This window comes from Jaculus jaculus, chromosome 5 (assembly GCF_020740685.1).
Source record: "Jaculus jaculus isolate mJacJac1 chromosome 5, mJacJac1.mat.Y.cur, whole genome shotgun sequence".
Lineage (NCBI taxonomy): Eukaryota > Metazoa > Chordata > Mammalia > Rodentia > Dipodidae > Jaculus > Jaculus jaculus.
In genome coordinates, this window is record NC_059106.1 from 50,307,090 (window position 1) to 50,328,262 (window position 21,173).

At 50.3% G+C, this 21,173-nt stretch overlaps 1 protein-coding gene across 2 annotated transcripts in view; it reads right to left on the reverse strand.

The window, feature by feature from the left end:
* Positions 1 to 1,754: 1,754 nt before the first annotated feature.
* Positions 1,755 to 21,173, reverse strand: part of Padi2 (peptidyl arginine deiminase 2) — a 53,353-nt gene continuing 33,934 nt past the window's right edge. The window contains exons 9-16 of one of the 2 annotated variants that reach the window (XM_045151182.1): positions 20,999 to 21,110; positions 20,147 to 20,254; positions 16,236 to 16,387; positions 13,951 to 14,095; positions 13,114 to 13,207; positions 8,376 to 8,461; positions 5,033 to 5,161; positions 1,755 to 3,962 (exon numbers count right to left, since the gene is read on the reverse strand). In XM_045151182.1, the coding sequence (XP_045007117.1) occupies positions 3,771 to 3,962; positions 5,033 to 5,161; positions 8,376 to 8,461; positions 13,114 to 13,207; positions 13,951 to 14,095; positions 16,236 to 16,387; positions 20,147 to 20,254; positions 20,999 to 21,110 (1,018 nt within the window). In that variant the 3' untranslated portion in view covers positions 1,755 to 3,770. Of the gene's footprint in view, positions 4,005 to 5,032; positions 5,162 to 8,375; positions 8,462 to 13,113; positions 13,208 to 13,950; positions 14,096 to 16,235; positions 16,388 to 20,146; positions 20,255 to 20,998; positions 21,111 to 21,173 lie in introns of both variants that reach the window. The other variant, XM_004657601.2, reaches the window with a different exon arrangement.

Consider the following 21,173-nt stretch of genomic DNA (forward strand, 5'->3'; position numbering starts at 1 on the left):
CCAGATGCACAAGATGGCGCATGTGTCTGGACTTTATTTGTAGTGGCCAAAAGCCCTAGAACGCCCATTCTCTCTCTGCCTCCTTCTCTTTTCCTCTCTCAAATAAAATAAAATAGTTATCCCAAGGACTGGGGTGATGGCCTAGTGGTTAAAGGCACTTGCTTGCAAAGCCTGCTGGCCCAGGTTTGATTCCCAGAACCCAAGTAAAGTCAGATGCATCTGTAATTTGCTTATAGAGGCCTTAGCATGATCATTTCCTCTCTTTCTCTCTGTTTAATAAAAAAATGTACTTAAAAAATTGTTAAATCAACACATTGGTCCCAATGCCTAAGAGGGGGCTAAATTGTGGGAAGGGCCCCAGGGGTAGGCCAAGCCTCAGCAGCCAACCAGCAGGCTTCATGTTAGGGCTTTAAAAATTTGCTCCAGGGCTGGAGAGATGGCTTAGCGGTTAAGCGCTTGCCTGTGAAGCCTAAGGACCCCGGTTCGAGGCTCACTTCCCCAGGTCCTACGTTAGCCAGATGCACAAGGGGGCGCATGCGTCTGGAGTTCGTTTGCAGAGGCTGGAAGCCCTGGCGCGCCCATTCTCTCTCTCTCCCTCTATCTGTCTTTCTCTCTGTGTCTGTCGCTCTCAAATAAATAAAAAAAAAAAAAACATTAAAAAAAAATTTGCTCCAGAGCTGGAGAGATGGCTTAGTGGTTAAGGTGTTTGCCTGCAAAGCCAAAGGATCCCAGTTCGACTCTCTAGTACCCACGTAAGTCAGATGCACAAGGGGGGTGCGCACATCTGGAGTTCGTTTGCAGTGGCTGGAGACCCTGGCATGCCCATTCTCTCTTTCTCTCTGGCAAATAAATAAATAAAAATAAAATATTTCTAAAAAAGTGATGCATGTGTCTGGCATTCATTGGCAGCAGAGATCCTGGTGCCCCACCTCAACTATCACGTGCACATTTTTCTTTTTAAAAGCCACTCTAAGGCCACTTGTGGTGGTGCACGCTTTAAGCCCAGCACTTGGGAGGCAGAGGTAGGAAGATCGCCCTAAGTTCAAGGCCAGCCTGAGACTACATAGTGAATTCCAGCTCAGCCTGGTCTAAAGCAAGACCCTACCTCGAAAAACCGTTAAAAAAAAAAAAAAAAAAGCCTTGGGCTGGGGAAGATGGCTTAGTGGTTAAGAAATTTGCCTGCAAAGCCAAAGGACCTCGGTTCGATTCCCCAGGACCCACGTAAGCCAGATGCACAAAGTGGTGCATGTGTCTGGAGTTCGTCTGCAGTAGCTGGAGGCCCTGGCGCATCCATTCTCTTTCTTTCTCTCTCAAGTAAAATAAATATAAATAAATAAAATATATTTTTTTAAAAAGCCATTCTAGAGCTGGGTGTGGTGTTGCACACCTTTAATCCCAGCACCGAGGAGGCAGAGGTAAGAGGATCGCTGTGAGTTTGAGGCCAGCCTGGGACTACATGAATTCCAGGTCAGCCTGGGCTACAGTGAAACCCTACCTTGAAAAACCAAAAAAAAAAAAAAAAAAAAAAGTCACTCTGCTGTGAGTATTGATCACGACCTCGGGTGGTGGCCATGTGACACAGCCCCAAGTGTGTGGGATTCTAGATCCTTGAGATGCCCTTGCTGGTGACACTTCAGAGACTGTGCCCAGAACAGTGGGAGCTTCAGGACGAGGGTGGGTCTGCGTGTGACCTGCGTCATTTGGGACCATGTCTAGGAAGTCGCAAAGAACATCACACCAGAAGCCACACACCGTCCCCTTGGACAGTTCGTTTTATTGTTTAGTCAGGCTCTTCCTGACACACCTTATGATCGCCATCGCGTCTTTTCCAGAAACATGAAACTGCCCAGCCAGCTCCTTGCATCTTCCTTGCGCCCCTGCCCCTCACTGACTATTTCAAAATCGAGACTGAAACAGGAACCTGGCTGGCTTTTGCAACCCAGCAGCCTATCTCGATCCACACTTATAGAAAGTGGAGGTGCGATGAGTGCCGAGCCCGCAGGGTGCATCCGCGCTGAGTGCGCTAGTGAGATGGGACAGATGGTGCCTGAGTCCTGGGGCCTCCAGAGACTTTAGAAATGACTGCCTCATGGCGGGGAGAGTTTTGGGACCATCTGCAAAGACACACTGTCTCCACGTGGGAGGCACTTACTTCCTCTTATGTAGATTAGATAAAAATAAAAAACAAACCCACATTAAACAAACTCACACAGGACAAAGTCCCTATCTAAACACCCTCAGAGAGGTACTTGTGTTTTTAGCAAATGGGCTGGAGAGAGATGGGGACGTGGGATCTCAGGGGTGGGAGTCACTGTACCCAGATGGGGGACAGTAGCTTCTGAGGTTCTGGGCCCTGATCTGATCAGTGGTGTTGCCCAGGTGAATGGAAAGGGAGAGGTCTGTTGACATGAGTCCCCCCAACCCATTTCATCAAGACTGGCTTACGCCTTGAGCATTTCTAAGGAGCATATCACAAAAATGACAAAAGTTGGCCTTTTAAATATAGGCTCTGCTAGTTGGGGACAACTGAATCCATGGCCAGTTAGTATGTTCTCAGAGCCCAATACTGCGGCTGAATAAAACAATCCAAAATGACAGTCCTGTTCCCCTAAGATGCAAATGTGCAACCCTTTTATTGGTTATAAAATGGGATTTTTCAAACCTTCAAAGTGGAATCATCATTCCCTAAAGCGGTTTTTCCTAATTGAGTCGCTTCCGCTGGAGGCAGGGGATGGGTCTGGTTATGGACGGGAGAGGTTTTGGAAATGCACCAGGGAATTCCACTTCCAAGGCAGTAGCTGGATGGGAACTGGCAGCCAGGCCAGCATCCTTGGGCACAGGGTCATTGTCCTGGAGGAAGGACAGGTCTTCTCATGCCCTGGGGTGGTATGAATGTGGCAGGTGGCAGTGAAGCTCCCATCTGGCTGCCTGGAAGGGTGGCGCAGGAAAGGAAGGGAGTGGGGGTGGTGGGAAGGAGGGGCTGACCAGAGAAATGAGGGCCAGGAAAGAGAAGACAGGTGCGTTGAAAGGGGCATCTTTACATACTGAACTGTGGTCAGTGATGTTGTGTAGGGAGAGAGCTGTGTACGTGGAAACAGCCTGTGCCCACATCTCCATATCGAGTAGAGACTTCCACTCTGATAAGATCTGTTCCGGGGAAGGTTGCGAGCTGAATGATTGGACCCTTGGGATGTGGGGAGTCGGGATGCAGGGAGTTGGGGTATGCACTGCAGAAAGCAGCCACAAGGTAGGGGAAGGAAGGAATGATTGGAGGCTGCCATGTGGAGGCCTCAGGTGGGTGAGTTTGACATGATGAATATACCATCAAAGTGTACCAGAGCCTAAGGGTCCCCTGATCACACGTTCTACTTTGACCTTCAGAGCACAGCTTTTGGAAGAGCCAGCAAGCTCAGAACCTCCTTCCCTTTCGACCTCATTCTGATCTGGAGTATGGACTAAGAATTCTTGGGGAACAGTTTGACTACATGACTTCTGCGGATGGTTTGGTTTCTCATGTCAGGGCTCTGCAGACACTGGCCATGTGCCCAGCTGTTTTCAGGGGGAATAGCTGGGCTCACTGGGGATGGCTTCAGTGGACCCCCCCCACCAGGCCCTTCCCAGGGAGGACAAGGTACAGGTACTCCAAATCCCACCCACTTCCTGAAGGTCTCCTGGTGAGACCACCAGTCTGGGTCAGGCAGGGGAAAGATTTGGGGGCACCAGAGGCCTGGAGACCCCAAGGAAGGAGAGAACGCCAGGGTCTCTGCTGGTCAGGGCACCATGTGCCACCACTTGAAGGGGAAGGGCTTCCTGCGGACGTTGGTGCCACAGTGCACCTCCCCCAGAAACTTGTGGTAGGCAGAGATGTCATCGATGAAGGTGCAGGCGAGACCCAGGGGCTCCAGCAGGCCTCGCACGTGTGTTTCCAGAAAGCACTCCTCCTCCACCTGTGGCCCGAAGGGCTTGGGGATGCCGAGGTCCTTGTTGAGCACAATCATGTTCACCTGGGAGGCGGGCGGCCATTCAGGGAGCAGCTCCTGTGCCTGCCAGCGCCCAGCCCTTCAGATCTGCGCTAACATGCTCTGATGGAAGTGCTATCGGGAACCCCCTTTATAGGTGGGGAAACTGAGGCAGAGTGAGAGAGATGGCACAGCTGAAGTGGAAAACCAGGTGATCAGCCTCTGTGTACAAGTCACATACCTGCATGTATGCATGGCTATGAACGCACGTTATCAGCAATACTGGTGCATGTTATTTGAATGTGTACACACGTGTGGGTGATGCATGTGTGCATCTCAGTGTTCACATGTATGTGTATATGTTGATGTAACTTCTTTCTGTCTGTTGAAAGACTCCATTGTATGATGACAAGATCCCTCCTGTACAGAAAGGTTTACCATCTTTTTGCATGTGTATGTATTTATGCATGTGCATATGTATGTGAACGGGTGCACATGTGTGTGGGCATGTATGCATGCACATGTGTGTGCATAGGTGCACATACATGTGTGGACTTATGCATGTTCGTATGCACGTGTGTATGGGTGCACATGTATGTGGAGGCGGAGGCCCATGTCATTGCTCTCCGCCTTGGTTTCTGAGACAATCTCATGTTGAACTTGGAGCTCACAGGTGCGGCTAGACTAGCTGGTCAGTGAGCCTTCGTCCAAGGCTGGCTCCACCTGGCTCCACTTCCACAGTGCGAGGACTGAGCCGCCGTGTTCAGGTTCTCGGGCTTGCAGAGCACGCACTTTACCCTGAGCCACCTCCCCCGCTCCGGGACTGACCTCTTGTGAAGCACGTTCCTATCTGCTAAGGCAAAGGGTTCTGAGGACCCCAGTGAGGCAGCTGCTAGGATAAGCATCGCCCCTAGGAGGGAATGCAGGACCTCAGAGAGGGCAAGCGCCGGGACTGAGCTCACACAGCAACTCAGCTGGGCTTCCTGATCAATCTGCCTCAGCCAGGGGGTCCCTTTCGACTTGGCTGCTCCTTGCTTGGTGTGGGACGAGGGTTAGGATACAGAGGGTCTTACCATGTTGGGGAAGAAGGCCCTGGCCTGGCGGTCCTCATCCATCTTAAACAGGGCAGGCAGGTCAATGATGTCCCTCTCCGTCAGTCCCAGCTCCTTCTTGAGGATGTCCCGGTTCCAGTCCAGGCAGCGCTGGAGGGAGGGAAGGAGGGCCCCACGCACATGAGGGAACACACACTGGCCATCTTGCCTGTGACCTCAGGTTAAGGGCCCTGGTACTCAGAGAGACTCCCAATATTCAACTGCAACCCCTGTCACCTCTCCAGTGTCCCTCCAACAGAGCCCAGGGACAGTAGCAATAATGGCAACAATTTAGAGGAAGGCCTAGAAATAACCCAGCAACTTCCACTTGCTGAGAGCACCTCATGGGCCCAAGCCTGGGCCACATGCTTGCCACCGGGCGCCTTGCCAGCTCCTCAGGCCACCCACAAGGTAAGTACAACATTGGTGACGGTTTGTGGATAATGGTAGGCTCACGGAAGTAGACAGGTAAGAGTGAGTGTCTGTCCCTGAACTGAGCATTCTGCATGGATTACTTAGCTCAACTCGATTCAACCTTTTGCTTTTGCTATTCCTTTTTTTTTTTTAAATGTGAGGGACAATCACAAAGATAATCAGTACTTAAGGGAGTTGCCAAATCCTTTTGTTAAAAGCCAGTCAGAGCTGGCAAGATGGCTTACTGGTTAAGGTGCTTGTCTGTGAAGCCTAAGGGCCCAGGTTGGACTCCCCAGAACCCACGTAAGCCAGGAGCACATGGTGGCACATGTGTCTGGAGTTTGTTTGCACAAGCTGGAGGTCCTGGTGAACCCATTCTTTCTCTTTTTCTCTCTCAATTAAAAAAAAAAAAAAGCGCCAGCATTAGGGAGCTCTTTCTGATGCCCAGTCAAGGTCAGAGAGGGAGAGTCATGAGGTAGCCAGCTGAGGTTCATTAACTGAGGTTCAGTGGGTCCAGTGTTGTTCTACCTTCCCTCCGGGCCATGCAGGGATCCCTGGGTTGGGTCAGGTGAGAGCTTCAGCGATTGGCTCAGGGGTTAAGCAGTGACCCAGGACTAGGCAAGCCTATCTACAGAAACCCCAGAGCCACACAGAAATTTGTTCAGGTCACTTCAAGTCAGACTGGCATGCAAGCTCCTGGTCAAGAGTGCGGGGCATCTAAGAGCTCTCTCTTTGTGGATGGTGTACTGGGGTTATGTGAGGCCTAGAGCTACAGGAGCCACGTTCCTAGAGGGATGTAGAGCTGGGCTAGATCAGCTTGTGCCTGAAACCCACACCACTGCGGAACCTTGCATTCTTTTTTTTTTTTTTAATTTATTTTTATTTTTTATTTATTTTTATTTGGGAGCGACAGACACAGAGAGAAAGACAGATAGAGGGAGAGAGAGAATGGGCGCGCCAGGGCTTCCAGCCTCTGCAAACGAACTCCAGATGCTTGTGCCCCCTTGTGCATCTGGCTAACGTGGGACCTGGGGAACTGAGCCTTGAACCGGGGTCCTTAGGCTTCACAGGCAAGCGCTTAATCGCTAAGCCATCTCTCCAGCCCAAGAACCTTGCATTCTTATGAGCCAGTCAGGCCTTTTCTTTTCTTTTCTTTTTTTAAAGGTTTTTTTTTTTTTTTTTTTTTTTTGAGGTAGGTGCTCACTCTAGCCCAGGCTGACCTGGAATTCACTATGTAGTCTTAGGGTGGCCTTGAACTCACAGCAATCCTCCTACCTCTCCCTCCTGAGCACTGGGATTAAAGGTGTGGGCCACCACACCTGGATTCCTGCTTTTTAATTTTTAAAACTTAGACCTTTAAAATAGGCTTATATAAATAGACAGACTTAATCCAATACATACAATTAATTTCTTTTTCTCCTTTCTCTTCCTTTGTCTTGCCTTCCCTTCTGATCCTTCCTCCCTTCTCCTCCTTTCCCCTTCCTTTTTTTTTTTTTTTTTTTTTTTTTTTGGTTTTTCAAGGTAGGGTCTCACTCTAGCTCAGGCTGACCTGGAATTCACTATGTAGTTTCAGTGTGTGGCCTTGAACTCAAGGTGATCCTCCTACCTCTGCCTCCCAAGTGCTGGGATTAAAGGCATGTGCAACCATGCCTGGCTCTTTTTAAAAGTAATTTTCTTTCATTATTTATTTGAGAGAGAGAGAGTGAGAAAGGGGCAGAGAGAGAATGGGTGCTCCAGGGCCTTCAGCCAATGTGAACAAACTTCAGATGCATGTGCCCCCTTGTGGCACATTGTGACATTGCATGCTTGTGTCATTGCGTCTGGTTACATGGGACATAGAGATTTGAACGTGAGTCCTTAGGCTTCACAAGCACCTTAAGCACTAGGGCATCTCTCCAGCAATGTAGTTTTCTTTATTTTAATTTTTAAATTAAATTAAACTTATTTTTACATATGTATTTGGGGAGGATACACCAGGGTCTCACTGTGGCAATGAATGTCTGTCCCACTATATGCAGGTGGCTAGGGAATTGAACCTGGGCCATTAGGCTTTACAAGCAAGTGTTGTTTTCCCAACCTCCTTTCCCTTCTTCTTCTTTTTTTTTTTTTGAGGTAGGGTTTCACTCTAGTCCAGGCTCACCTAGAATTCACTATGTAATCTCAGGGTAGCCTCGATCTCACAGCGATCCTCCTAACTCTGCCTCCCAAGAGCTGGGATTAAAGGCATGCATCACCACTCCCTGCTCCTTTCTTTTCTTTTTGAGACAGGATCCCAGGCTGGCCTCAAACTTGTATGAAGCTGAGGATTACTTTGAACCTTTGATCCTCCTGCCTCCACCTTCAGAGTCCTGGGATTGCAGCCATGTGCGAGCACACCTGGTTTGTGTGGTGCTGGGAATGGAATCTGGGACTTCATGCATGCTAGGCCAAGCTCTCTACAAATCGAACTACGTCCCCAGCTCTGGCTTCTATTTCTGATTCAACCTGTGAGATGCAGAAAGTCAGAGGTGGGATCCATGCATAGACACAAAGCTTCAGGTGAGCTCCTCAAACACAAAGGTCCTGTGAGTTATTTTCCTGGCAAGCAGGCCTGCAGCTTTAGCTGTTTTCAAGGAGTGTGCCTCTCTGAGTACACAGGCTCTAATCTCTCAGCTCTTTATACTGCGAGCGCCAATGCCCTCCCAGGTCTCCTGCCGGCTGCTTGGCCCTTCCACAAGACACTTTGCAGCCCTGTTACCTTCCCTATGAAGGTACAGCAAGGAGACCAATCAAATGCTTATGGGGCCCCCTCTGCTGATGTCCTCTGGTCCAGAAGCCCCCAAGCCCCTGGCTATTCTCTATAAAATCATCCCCCCCCCCCAAGACAAGGGTCATGTCCCTGGTCCCTCCCAGCCCCAGGCCCTGCCCACACCTGGAAGTACAGGTTCTCTTGCACGAGGCTCTCGTTGGACAAGATCTTGTTGACTGTGATCCGCTTGCTGCTCATGCCTCCCAAGCCTGTGGGGTCAGAGGGTGAAGGTTAAGCTTCAGATGCCAGGCTGTGTGCTCCGTCTGAGTTCACTGCTGGACTGGGATGAGGCCAGGGCTAGGTTGGGACCCCTCTGCCCAGGGAGGGCAAAGCACACTCTTTCTCCAGGTCTCCAGGGCTAGCTGTGTCCCTGAAGGAAGGAGGCAAGGACATCTTGCTCTCTCTTTCTGGCCAGTGGGGAGGGGGTGACAGAAGCAGACACCTAGGCCTCCCATTTCAAGCCTCCTAAGGACTGCCAGTTAGCCAGGATCAATCACCTTTCCCATGGTGCTCAGTGCCTTCTCTGGAGAAAATCACTTCTGCCCCATGATGGGCTTCCGGCCAGATTAGTGCCACCCAATACTCAATGAACACCTGCCATCTATTATCCCTCTTTCCTTCTCTCCTTCTCTTCCTCTTTACATCTCTCCCTTCCTCCTTTCTGTAAGGGATAGAACCCAAGACCTCACACATCTTGGACCAGTGCTTTGCTAATGAGCTATGTTCCCAGCCCAGGCAGGTAGTCTTCTAAGTGCTTAATGTGGATGAAGTTGGTAGTCCTTAGATTTCACCGAGGAAGCTGTTACTGTTGAAGGCGAGGAAACTGAGGCACAGACGTTCCATGCCTGGTCTAAGATCCTACACATAGCAAGTGGCCAAGCTGGAAGTACACCTGGAAGCCTGGCCCCAGGCCTGAGCTCTTCATCTATTTGATTGCCTTTTCAAAGCTTTCCTTTTGAGGGCTGGAGAGATGGCTTAGCAGTTAAGGCACTTGCCTGCCAAGCCCAAGGACCCAGGCCTGATTCCACAGGACCCACGTCAGCTAGATGCACAAGGCAGTGCATGCGTCTGGAGTTTGCAGCAGCTGAAGGCTCTGCTGCACCCATTCTCTCTTTTTCAAATAAGTTAAAGATTTATTTATTTATTTGAGAGAGTCAAAAGGAGAAGAGGGAGAGGGGGAGAGAGAGAGAGAGAGTGAGAGAATGGGCACCAGGGCCTGTAGCCATTGCAAATGAACTCCAGTTGCATGTACCATGTTGTGCATCTGGCTTATGTGGGTCCTGGGGAATCGAACCTGGGTGCTTTGGTTTGGCAAGCAAACATCTTAACTGCTAAGCCATCCCTCCAGCCCTAAAATAATTATTTAAAAAAAAAATCCTTTTAAGCTGGAGAGATGGCTCAGTGGCTAAGGTGTTTGTTTACAAAGCTTAACAACTAGAGTTTGAGTCCCACGCAAAGCCAGATATACAATGGCACATGCATTGGAATTTGTTTGCAGTGGCTGGAGGCCCTGGCATGCTCATTTTCTCTTTCTCTCTGTCTCTCTTATCTCCATCTCTCTGTGCTTGCAAATAAATAAATACTATTTTTTAAATTTCCTTTTAATTGTTTTAGACAGGATCTTTAAAAAATATTTCATTTATTTATTTGCAAGGGAAGAGAGAGTAAGGAGAATATGAATATGGGTGCACCAGGGCCTCTAGCCACTGCAAATGAACTCCAGATGCATGTGCCACTTTGTGCATCTGGCTTTACGTGGGTACTGGGTTGGTAGGCATTATAGCCTTAACTGCTGAGCCATCTCTCTATCCTGGTCTATTATTATTATTTTTCTTGAGGCAGGGTCTCACTCTAGCCCAGGATGACTTGGAACTTACTCTGTAGTTTAGGCTGGTCTCCAGCGCATGGCAATTGATCCTCCTACCTCAGCCTCCTGAGTGCTAGGATTAAAGGCCTGCAACACCGTGCCCAACTTAGACAGGGTTGGCTCCATAGCCAGGATGGCTTGAAACCTGCAACCTTCCTGCTGCCACCCCCGAGTGCTGAGATCACAGGTGTGCACAGGTCATATTTTATGGAATCTGCGCGCTCCTTGCACTTCCCAGGCTGGTAGCTTGAAGCAGCAAAGGGACCGGAGGCTCTGTCTCTGAGCTTCCACTGCATACCACTCAACTTTATCAGCACGGATAAGAACGGTTCCTGAATCATGTGCGTAGCTTTTGGAGTAAATTTAATCTGGAAAGGAAATCTCATGGTTGGATGTGGTGGCCCACACTTTAAAACCCAGCACTTGGGAGGCTAAAGTAAGAGGATCACTTTTAAGTTCAAGGCCAGCTGAATTAGAGTGAGTTCCAGGTTAGCCTGGGCTATAGTGAGACCCTGCTTCAAAAAAAAAAAAAAAAGTATATATGGCTGGGGAGATTGCTTAGTGGTTAAGGCACTTGCCTGCAAAGGCAAAGGACCCAGGTTTAATTCCCCAGGACTCATGTAAGCCACATGCACATGGTGGTGCATGTGCCTGGAGTTCATTTGCAGCGGCTGGAGGCCCTGGCATGCCATTTTCTCTCTCTATTTGCCTCTTTCTCTCTCCAAAATAAATAAAAATTATTAAGAATATGTATAGAAAGGAAGTATCCTGAAAAGCAAGAATCATACCTGTCAATCCAGGAAGAAACTTCCCACCAGCCCATTGGTGGGAAAGCACAAAAGGATGGTGGTCTTTTTTTTTTTATTTGAGACAAAGTCTCATGTAGCCCAGACTGATGTCAAACTCACTACATAGCTGAGAATGAACGTAAATGTCTAGCTCTACTGCCTCTGCCTTCCTAGTGCTGGCTTTATAGGCATGCATCACCACATTCAGTTTATGTAGTGCTGGAAATTTCAGGGGCTTGAACCCAGGGCTTCAGGTATGCAAAGTGAGTACTCTACCAGCTGAGCTACATCCCCGCCCAGGACAGTGGTCTTAAATTGGCCCTTGACACAAGCACTCTTTGGGTATGGAGGGCAGTAACCTAAGTCTCAACCAGTTCTGAGGCACACCCCCTGCAACCTGTAACTTAAGAGAAAAGAGAAGCACCATGGAACAGAAATGGTGGTGATGGCTGATTAGCTGCCCTGATGTGCCTCTGCAAACACTGGAAACAACAGGCAGGTTTTGTGGAGTTTATAAGAAAGAGCGGCAGAAACTTGCCGACCCTGCTGATGGCTCCCCTGGTCAGCTTTCTCTTCCTCATGATTAATTTAAGTGGGAACCGCACTCTGTCCCCGTGTGCCCCAGTTATGAAGCAGATCATGTGTCTCATTTGGGGACTAGTCACGTGGTGACTGACTGTGCTTCCTGTGTGTTGAAGCCATTTCCCTTCCTGAGCCTATACCACATCAATTCTCTCTCTGTCTCTTTCTCTCTCTCTATGGTTTGGTGGTAGAACAACACATGACCAATGGGAGGCCCCGGGTTCCTTTTCCAGCACCACAAAACCAAAACAACCACTGTGGAGAAATATGAGGTCCTACATGCAGCTCACATGCCCTTTACTTCTTTGGGTCTGGTGCTTTCTTTTCTTTTTAGGTTTTTTTTTTTTTTTAAATTTTTGTTTATTTATTTATTTGAGAGTGACAGACACAGAGAGAAGGACAGATAGAGGGAGAGAGAGAGAATGGGCGTGCCAGGGCTTCCAGCCTCTGCAAACGAACTCCAGACGCGTGCGCCCCCTTGTGCATCTGGCTAACGTGGGACCTGGGGAACTGAGCCTCGAACCGGGGTCCTTAGGCTTCACAGGCAAGCGTTTAACCGCTAAGCCATCTCTCCAGCCCAGGTTTTTTTTTTGTTTGTTTGTTTGTTTGCTTGTTTTGGTTTGGTTTTGGTTTTTGGTTTTCGAGGTAGGGTCTCACTCTAGCCCAGGCTGACCTGAATTCACTATATAATCTCAGGGTGGCCTCAAACTCACGGTGATCCTCCTACCTCTGCCTCCTGAGTGCTGGGACTAAACTTTTTAGTATTAAAAATTATTTATTTATTTGAGAGAGATATACAGAAATAGGTAGAGGGAGAGAAAAAGAGAGAGAGAGAGAGAGGGAAGGAGGGGAGGGAGAGAGAATGGGCATGCCAGGGCCTCTAGCCACTGCAAATGAACTTCACATGCATGTGCCCCCTTGTGCATCTGGCTTACATGGGTCCTGAGGAGTCAAACTGGGATTCTTTGCCTTTGCAGGCAAACGCCTTAATGGCTAAGCCATCTTGCCAGACCCTTTTCTTTTTAAACATTTTATTTTTTACAGTTTTATTTATTTGAGAGAGATAGAGAGAAAGGTCGATAGAGAGAATGGGTGCACCAGGGCTTCTAGCCACTGCAAACAAACTCCAGATGCATGCACCACCTTGTGCATCTGGCTTTACACAGGTACTGGGGAGTTGAACCTGGGTCCTTAGGTTTTGCAGTCAAGTGCTTTAACCACTAAACCATCTCTGCAGCCCAGGGACTGGCACTTTTTATGTAAAGGAACTCTCTATGTACCCTGAACTTTTGGTCTTCTTGCCTCTACCTCCTGGGTGCTGGGATGACAGGCCATTCGCCACCATACCTGGTTTATGTGGCCCTGGGGGTCAAACCCAGAGCTATGTGCATGCCAGTCCAGCACTCTACCAGCTGAGCCATGTCCCCAGCCTATGCGTGAGTGATAAAAAGGAAAGCAGGTGGGTCAGTGGTCCACCTGGCTGCAGCAAGGGGTGTATGCTGAGGCTGCCTCCCACCACCATGGCCTCGCAGACCCTGGGGATGGACCCGATGCTGAGGCTGGTGGAACTGTATTCCCAGGGGTGAGGTGCTCATGTGCTCATCCTCTTGAGGGTCCCACTCACCTTTGAACATGATGGCCTCCCCGTGGCCTTCCCTCTGCTTCTCTCGGAAGAGCTTGTAGCAGGCTGAGGTGCTGGCCATGAGCAAGCGGAATTCCTGTGAGAGACCGTCCGGGGGTGCAGTCAGCCGGGGAAGGTGGCCAGGGAGCCAGAGGGGCAAGGGCTCTGGCTGCAGGACACCTCTTGCCTCCCACACTGGATGACACTGGTCGCCTGGGAGGGTTTGTCTGTCTCACGAGACTCTCACTCTCTACCTCGGTAACATCATGAGTCAGAGCTCAGAGTAAAAAGGTGACTTAGGCCGGGCGTGGTGGCGCACGCCTTTAATCCCAGCACTTGGAAGCAGAGGTGGGAGGATCACTGTGAGCTCGAGGCCACCCTGAGACTCCACAGTGAATTCCAAGTCAGCTTAGGATACAACGAGATCCTACCTTGAAAAACCAGGAAAAAAAAAGTGGCTTTACACAGAGCAGAAGTACTTCTCCAAGAGGCCAGGCTATTTCCATTGGATCTCTCCAGCCCAAATGAGTACAATTATTTTCTTTTTATAGCCTTAGTCCCAGACACTAGTACGCCCTAGAGCGTTATGGTCAATATGGTAGTCGATAGTGTTGTGCGGCTGTGGAACACTCTGAACTGTGTCCGGTTCAAATCAAGAGGTGAGGACTGGAGAGATGGCTTAGTGGTTAAGGTACTTGCCTGCAAAGCCAAAGGGCCCAGGTTGGATTAAATGGTGGAAAGCTAACATCAGTTTCTGCTAGATCTCTCCATCTGCTGGGAAAGGCTGGTGATACACAGGCTCTTCACTCCTATTCACCCCCATCTTGGGGACTTGCTCACCTGGGTGCCTGGGATGGGGACGAAGGTCATGAACTCGTCCACATGGCCTACGGTCAGCCAGTCTGAGTAGAGTTCCACAGGGGCCTGCACCTGCTGGGCCCTCAGGAAGTCAAGGACCACCTTGGTCATCCTCCGACCGCCAGACCTGGGGCAGGGTTGGAGAGGGTAGGGACCCTTCAGCAGGTTGCTTCTGTGCAGCTAGCTGCAACAAAGGGTCTGTGGGTAGAGGGGTTCAGCCTCCGGAACCCAGGCCAGGCCCAGGGGCAGGGGTGAGGTCACAGGCAGGAGCCTGAGTTGCAGGGCTGGGCCCCTGGTGTGAAGAGGAACGCATTGGAACCCAAGGGGTGAGAGGGGTGTGTGGGATGCAGTCACCGCTTCCGTGCTCAGCTGTCAGGAGGGGACAGGGAAAGGACGACTGCAGAATGTGTCTTAGCCCACTGCCGCTGTGGCGCTAACTCTGGCTCACTTAAAAAAAAAATTTTTTTTTGTTTATTTATTTGACAGAGAGAGGGGGAGGGGATGGGTGCACCAAGGCCTCCAGCCACTGCAAATGAACTCCAGATACATGTGCCCCCCCCTTGTGCATCTGGCTAACGTGGGTCCTGAGGAATCGAACCTGGGTCTTTTGGCTTTGCAGGCAAATGCCTTAACCACTAAGCCATCCCTCCAGTCCTTGGCTCACTTTTGTCGGCTCAAGGGACACCTCCTCCAGGAGCTCTTCCTGACTTCTAGACTTCCTGAGGCCTTCATCTCTAGGCTTCTGCCCTGGCTGTTTGGATGCCTTAGCCTCTCTCTTCCCCTGGTTGTCTCCTCCACTTCCGAGTCTCTGCTCCAAGCCCACAGACACTAGAGCAGCGCCGGCCATGGCGCTTTCCTGTTCAGGAGCATCCAGGGTACTGTTCACTCACTCTCCTGACCAGCTGAGAACTTCCGGAGACCGGGACGCTGCGTTCCCATCTCTGCCATTTCCCCAGAGCTCAGAACAGCATCTGGCCTAGACTACATCCTCAATATGTCTCTACAGAACCCCCCTAAAGTCCCCAAAGGGGGCCAGGCGGTCCTTCCCCGCCCTCCCAAGCCCCTATGATTCTTCCTACTGCTGACATGCCTTGGGGTAATGAAGGCCTGTTTACTTGTCTGTGACTGCCACTGTCTCCCTGAAGGCAACAGCAGGGCTTGGAATCCGACTGAGGCTCAGGAACTAGTTACTGAGTGGCCACTAAGTGGATGGAGGAGAGGAGAAGGGTGGACAAATACTCACTGTCCATGTCCCCCGAGGGTAGATCACCTCACATCCCATGAAGACCAGAGGGACGTGGTACCCAAATCCAGGTTCCTGGTAGCTCTTTTGTGAAGTGACCACCAATGCTAATCATTCTTTCCCATGCAACTTCTAGGACCAAGCTAGAATCTTCCCCTTTCACTGGCTGGTGGTTAACTGGGCAGGGAGTAAGGCACTATGGACCACTAAGGGAGCCAGGGGCTCATGCCCCCTCTGAGCAGGACTATGTCTCCGCATTCCTCTTTCATGTACGGACAGCCTGAAGAACTCACTGGTGTGTTCCCTCGATGTCATTCTCTAGACGCCTCCACCCCTCCCCCATCTAGTTCAGAATCTCATGCTCTGCCCTTCCATTTGGCGATTTACTGGTTTGTACATTAGATACTAATTTATACTGAGATAGGGGCTGAGATAGTTGGCTTAGCAGTTAAGTGCTTGCTTGTAAAGCCTAAGGACCCCGGTTCAAGGCTCAATTCCCCAGGACCCATGTAAGCCAGATACACAAGATGACACATGCATCTGGAGGTCATTTGCAGTGGCTGGAGGCCCTGGAGTGCCCATTCTCTCTCTGCTGCTTTCTCTTTCTGTAGGTCTGTCACTCTCAAATAAATAAAAAATAATAACTTATACTGAGACTGAGATGGAAAGGCTATTGTGTTTTCCATTTCAAAAGTGCATATATTTAAATATTTTACTTAATTATTTTTGTAAGCAGAGATGAGAGAGAGAAAGTTTTTTTTTTTTTTCCAAGGTAGGGTTTCACTCTAGCCCAGGCTGACCTGGAATTCACTATGTATTCTCAGGGTGGCCTCGAACTCACGGCGATCCTCCTACCTCTACCTCCCGAGTGCTGGTATCAAAGGCGTGTACCACCATGCCCGGCAGTTGTATATTTACAGAGCAGAATGTCAGGGAATAATTCTCCCAGCCACTCCAGGCATGAGCCTCCCACAGTCACCCTCCCACGCCTGCTTCCCCCCAGCCCCACGCTGGCTTCTCTTACAGAGGGAAACTGCTCCCAACAAGGATCCGGCCAAGGGGATAAGTCTTGCCGTTCACGGTCACGGGGGGACTGACTTCCAGGTTCCCGAAGGAATCAAGGCTGGTGACAGTCTCGAAGAGGGGCTCCCGGGTCACGTAGCCAAAATCTGGACCCTGAGTGAAGGAGTACAGCTGCTCTTAGCCTCCTGCGGCCAGGAACCTTCTGCCTCAGCAGCCGCCCTCGGCTGTCTCGTCTCCACTGGGGCTGACAGAGGGAAGCTAATGCGGAAGCCAGACTGACCCCAGCGAGGGTGAGCGTGCATGCATGTGTGAGTGTGCGTGCATGTGTGTATCTGGACTGCTGCATGTGTGCCTTTTTCCCAAACACAGATGCATAATGTGATCTTAAGATTGGGAAATGGGAGTGGTGGCTCACCCATAGAATCCTAGCATGAGGCTGAGGTAGGAGTTGGAGGTCAGCCTGGGGTGGAGTGAGGCCTTGCCTCAAAAACCAAAAACAAGCAAATTTCAGATCTCATGCATTCTATGATATTCTTGCTTATCTCTAAAGTTCCCCTGACCCTCAGTTTTCCCTCTGTGACAGAGGTATCTAATTAGGAGGCTGGAAGCAGCATGCTCAATTGGATCATTATTCCAGAGGATTTACTACCCATACCCGGTAAGGACATTTAGCATCCTGACCCCTCTGCATGTGGCTAGGGGCACCTCCCTGCAAAGGAACGTCTTCCTGGGCTAATGACTTGCTCTGGCCAAGGAAACACTAGAAAGGGTGCCCCAGAGCCCCAGAGTCTGCCCACTTGCTTTCTTTTCTCCCCCAACTAGAAGGGCATCATTTCCCAGCCAGGTTGCGGCCCTAGACGGAGGCTCCAGAATGAGGAAGCAGAAACCCAGTGGTTCTGCCAGCGGCCACCCCAGGCCGTGAGCTGCCATCAGTCTTCGAGTTTGAGGCTGGCTCGTCACCACAGCCTTAGTGAGGCTGACAGGGAACGCGCGGGACCAGCACATATGCAACGTGCACCCGCCCCGGCCCGTCCCTACAGCCGCATCTGCCACCGAGTCCAGAGGCAAACGGCCTCCTATTTGGTCCAGTGTGTCAGCAAACTGGACTTGATACCCAAGAAGGGGAGACCTATGAGCTCCCTGAATTTCAATGTTTCTTTCATGATTTGGTGGGTAACAATGTAGGGTTTGTGTTTGTGAGTTTGCACTGGGGTGGGAACTAAGTTGCCTGACAAAAATTCCTGTTTGAGAGCCGGGTGTGGTGGTGCACACCTTTGACGCCAGCACTCGGGAGGCAGAGGCAGGAGGATCACCATGAGTTTGAGGTCACCCTGAGACTACACAGTGAATTCCAGGTCAGCTTGGGCTAGAGGGAAACCTACCTTGAAAAACCAACAAAACACAACAAAAAATCTGTTTAAAAGCCCTGTGCTATGGAAGGAAGGGCAGGAAGAATGTAGGAGCTAGAGGAAGGGAGGAATGCTTTGAATACTGTCTTTCAGACACAAAGTGCTGAGCACTCATGACCTCACAGCTGTGTGGTGCTCCACATAAAACCCAAACAAGAACGAGCCCACCAGCGTTTCATTGTGTGTGATGGAGGGCAAAACAGATGAAAAACTCAGGCATCCAAAAGGAAGAGGGGCCAGCTGGAAAGGATGGGTTCAGTGGAAGGAGAATGGAAGGGGGACAAAGGTAATGGGGCCACAGAGGGGATTACGATCAAAACAGATTAATACATGTATGAACAGTGTCAATAGAAAATTTCAAATTTAGGGGTTGAGCCCGAAGTGGTAGTGCATGCCTTTAATCCCAGCACTTGAGAGGCAGAGGTAGAAGGATCACCATGAGTTCAAGGCTACCCTGAGACTACATAGTGGATTCCAGGGCAGCCTGGGCTAGAGTGAGACACCACCTTGAAAAACAAAAAACAACAACAAAAATTAGGGGTTGGAGAGCGGTTAAGGTGCTTGCTTGTGAAGCCCAAGGACCCAGGCTTGATTCCCCAGAACCCACTTAAGCCAGATGTACATGGTGGCATATGCATTTGGAGTTTATTTGCAATGGCTAGAGACCTTGGTGCACCCATTCTCTCCCCCTCCTCCCCTTTCTCTCTCTAATAAATACAGTAAAAAAGTTAAAAAATTAAACAAAACAACAGAGGTCTGGGGATATACCTCAGTGGTAGGATACTTGTCCAGCACGTGTCAAAGTCCAATCCCTTGTAGTGCAAAAAAACCCCCAAAAAACAACAACAAATGATGCTAAAATAAAACTTGTTTAGTTTTAGAATAACATATATAATAACTCCCAATTATGACTCTAAAAGCTGACTGGGAACATCTCAGTGATAGGATGCTTTCCTGGCATGCAGGAGGCCCTGAGTTCAATCCCCAGTTCAAACTTATTAAAAAAAAAAAAGCGTATCATAGATGTATGTGCATAGGTGTTTAAAATATATTTCATTTATTGTTTATTTATTTATTTTCTTTCAAGGCAGCCCAGGCTGACCTGAAACTCACTCTGTGGCCTCAGGCTGGTCTCAAACTCACGGTGATCCTCCTACCTCTACCTCTTGAGTGCTGGGACTAAAGGAATGTGCCACTGCATGGCTCTTATATATTTTAATTGAAAAATCCTTGAAATTATTATAGAGATTGTCCTCAGAATGGGGCTGAGACTCTGGAGTGGACAAAAGACTTGGGGGCATGCATTATTAAATGAAAACTTTCACTGTGGGAAAATAACACACCCAAATCGTGTGCAGTGGCAGACATGGCTTATTCTGTCCCCGCCTAGAGGCTTAAGGGCTAGGCGTGCTGGGGGGGGGGTGGCAGCAGCTTAGCGCTTTCTCGCCTGGGGGCCCCCGTTGGCCACGTGTGCGCTTGGCGGAGGTGGCTGGAGGCTGGCAGCTGGGGCTTTGCAGCATCACCCAGGCGGGCAGGCACGCAGCACAAAGCCAGGCCTGGCCTGGCCTCCAGGAACAATGCAGGCTGGGCTTTGGAACCAGGCCAGCCTGGAACACTGAAGACAGGTGGAGGCCTGAGGCCGAGGCTGGGCACGGCCGGAGGCTCAGCTCTCATGCCTTCAGCAGCAGCCCTTGGAGGGGGGGCAACTGTTCGACTCTCCCTTCTCTGGGGTCAGGGGAAAAGGCCAGTGTGTGAAGCTGTGCGATGAACTAGAACAAACAAGGTCATGGGTCACATAGCCCATGCCTTCTATGTGTCACTGATCATCTCAACAATCCTATGAGACAGTATGTCTCTCCCCATTTTACAGAGGAGCAAACTGAGGCTCGAGGAGATAAGTGGCTTGCTCAAGGCCCATCTTTTTGCTATGGAAATGTTACCCTCTGTCATTCCAGAGCTGGACCAATGCTCTGTCATCTCTCCAGAGGGAACTTAGGTGAGTTAGCAAGTATGAACCCAATAGCCTGTGTCATTGTCTTGAGTGTGACCGACGCTGGGAAACCCCTGACCCGCCCAACTCTGTGTCCCGCTCAGTGCAGACCTCTGCCCGCCCACTCAGGGTGAAGGGTGAGGGCAAGGGCCAATGTGGGTGGCAACGTGCTCTGGGATGGGAGGAGTTGGACTGCTTTAACCGAAGCCTCAGAGTCCCAGTGAACTCTGAAGTCAGACGAGTGCCTAACTATGCCTTTCCTCTTTGAAACTTATTTGGCTGCAAGTCGGAGGGACTGGGCAATGACAGGGCCCGGGGCCCTGGATCTTGACCTACCTCCCATGGTTCCCATTTCCCTCGAGGCACTGCTCCTTATTTTGGGAACAACACATGGTTACCAGAGCGGGAAAGTACCTCAAAGGCCACTGCAGATGAGAAAACAGTGGCCTTGGCCAAGTTCACTATCCCGTAAGAGTGCCCCATGTCACCCTCAGGTGGCCCTCAGCATCTCACCAGGAGCTGCTTAATGGGGAAGTCTTTCAGGTTCCCGTCACGCGGGGAGTCCAACACCACCGGGAAGCCTTTGTGCGGGGCCTCGATGTAGCCAAACTCGATTTCATCCTGTGGGACACCAACAAGAGCTGTCAGCCACTCCCAGGAGGGCAGGAGAATGAGCAAGTCATTTGTGCACTTAGGCCAATGACTGAAAAAGCACAGATGAGCTGTGGGTGGTGGCTCATCCCAAACCCAGCCCTTGGGAGGCTGAGGTAGGAAGATTGGTGCAAGTTCAAGGCCAGCCTGAGTTATATGGCCAGCCAGGGAGACGTAGCAAGAGCCTGTCTCAAAAACAAAAGTAGGGCTGGCTGTGGTGGCACACGCCTTTAATCCAAGCACTTGGGAGGCTGAGATAGGAGGATGGCTGTGAGTTTGAGGGCACCCTGAGACTACATAGTGAATTCCAGGTCAGCCTAGGCTAGAGTGAAACCCTACCTCAAAAAACAAAGCAAAACAAAACAAAACAAAAATCCCCACCAACACTGAAACCAAACCAAACCAGGACTGTGGAGATGGTTCCGAGGTTAAAGGTGCTTGCTTGCAAAGCCAGCAGGCTCAGGTTCAATTCCCCAGCACCTATGTAAACCTGCATGCCAGGGTAACCTCAGACTTGGGCCAGCTAGTGTGAGCTTAGCCATCACACAGCACTCCTTGAGAAGCTTGTTCCAGTCTCTAGATTACATTAGCAGTCACTGCCTTGTCCCCTCGCACCTTTATGCACACGGGTAGGTGCGAGCAGGGTGTTCATGGCAGGCCAGCTCTCCCAGCCTGCGCCTCTGCCACAGCCTTCCCCTGGGCCCCGGGCCGCACCTGGATCCAGCGGTCGCCGCGGTTCATATACTGGAAGCAGACCTTCAGTTCGCAGTTGGTTTTCTCCACCAGGTTCTTCACTTCTTTCAGGAATAGGTAGTTGTCTTTCATGCTGAGGAGAGCAGGGCCAGGAGGAAGAGTGAGGAGGGACCAGCGCTGGCCCCTCTGGTGGTAG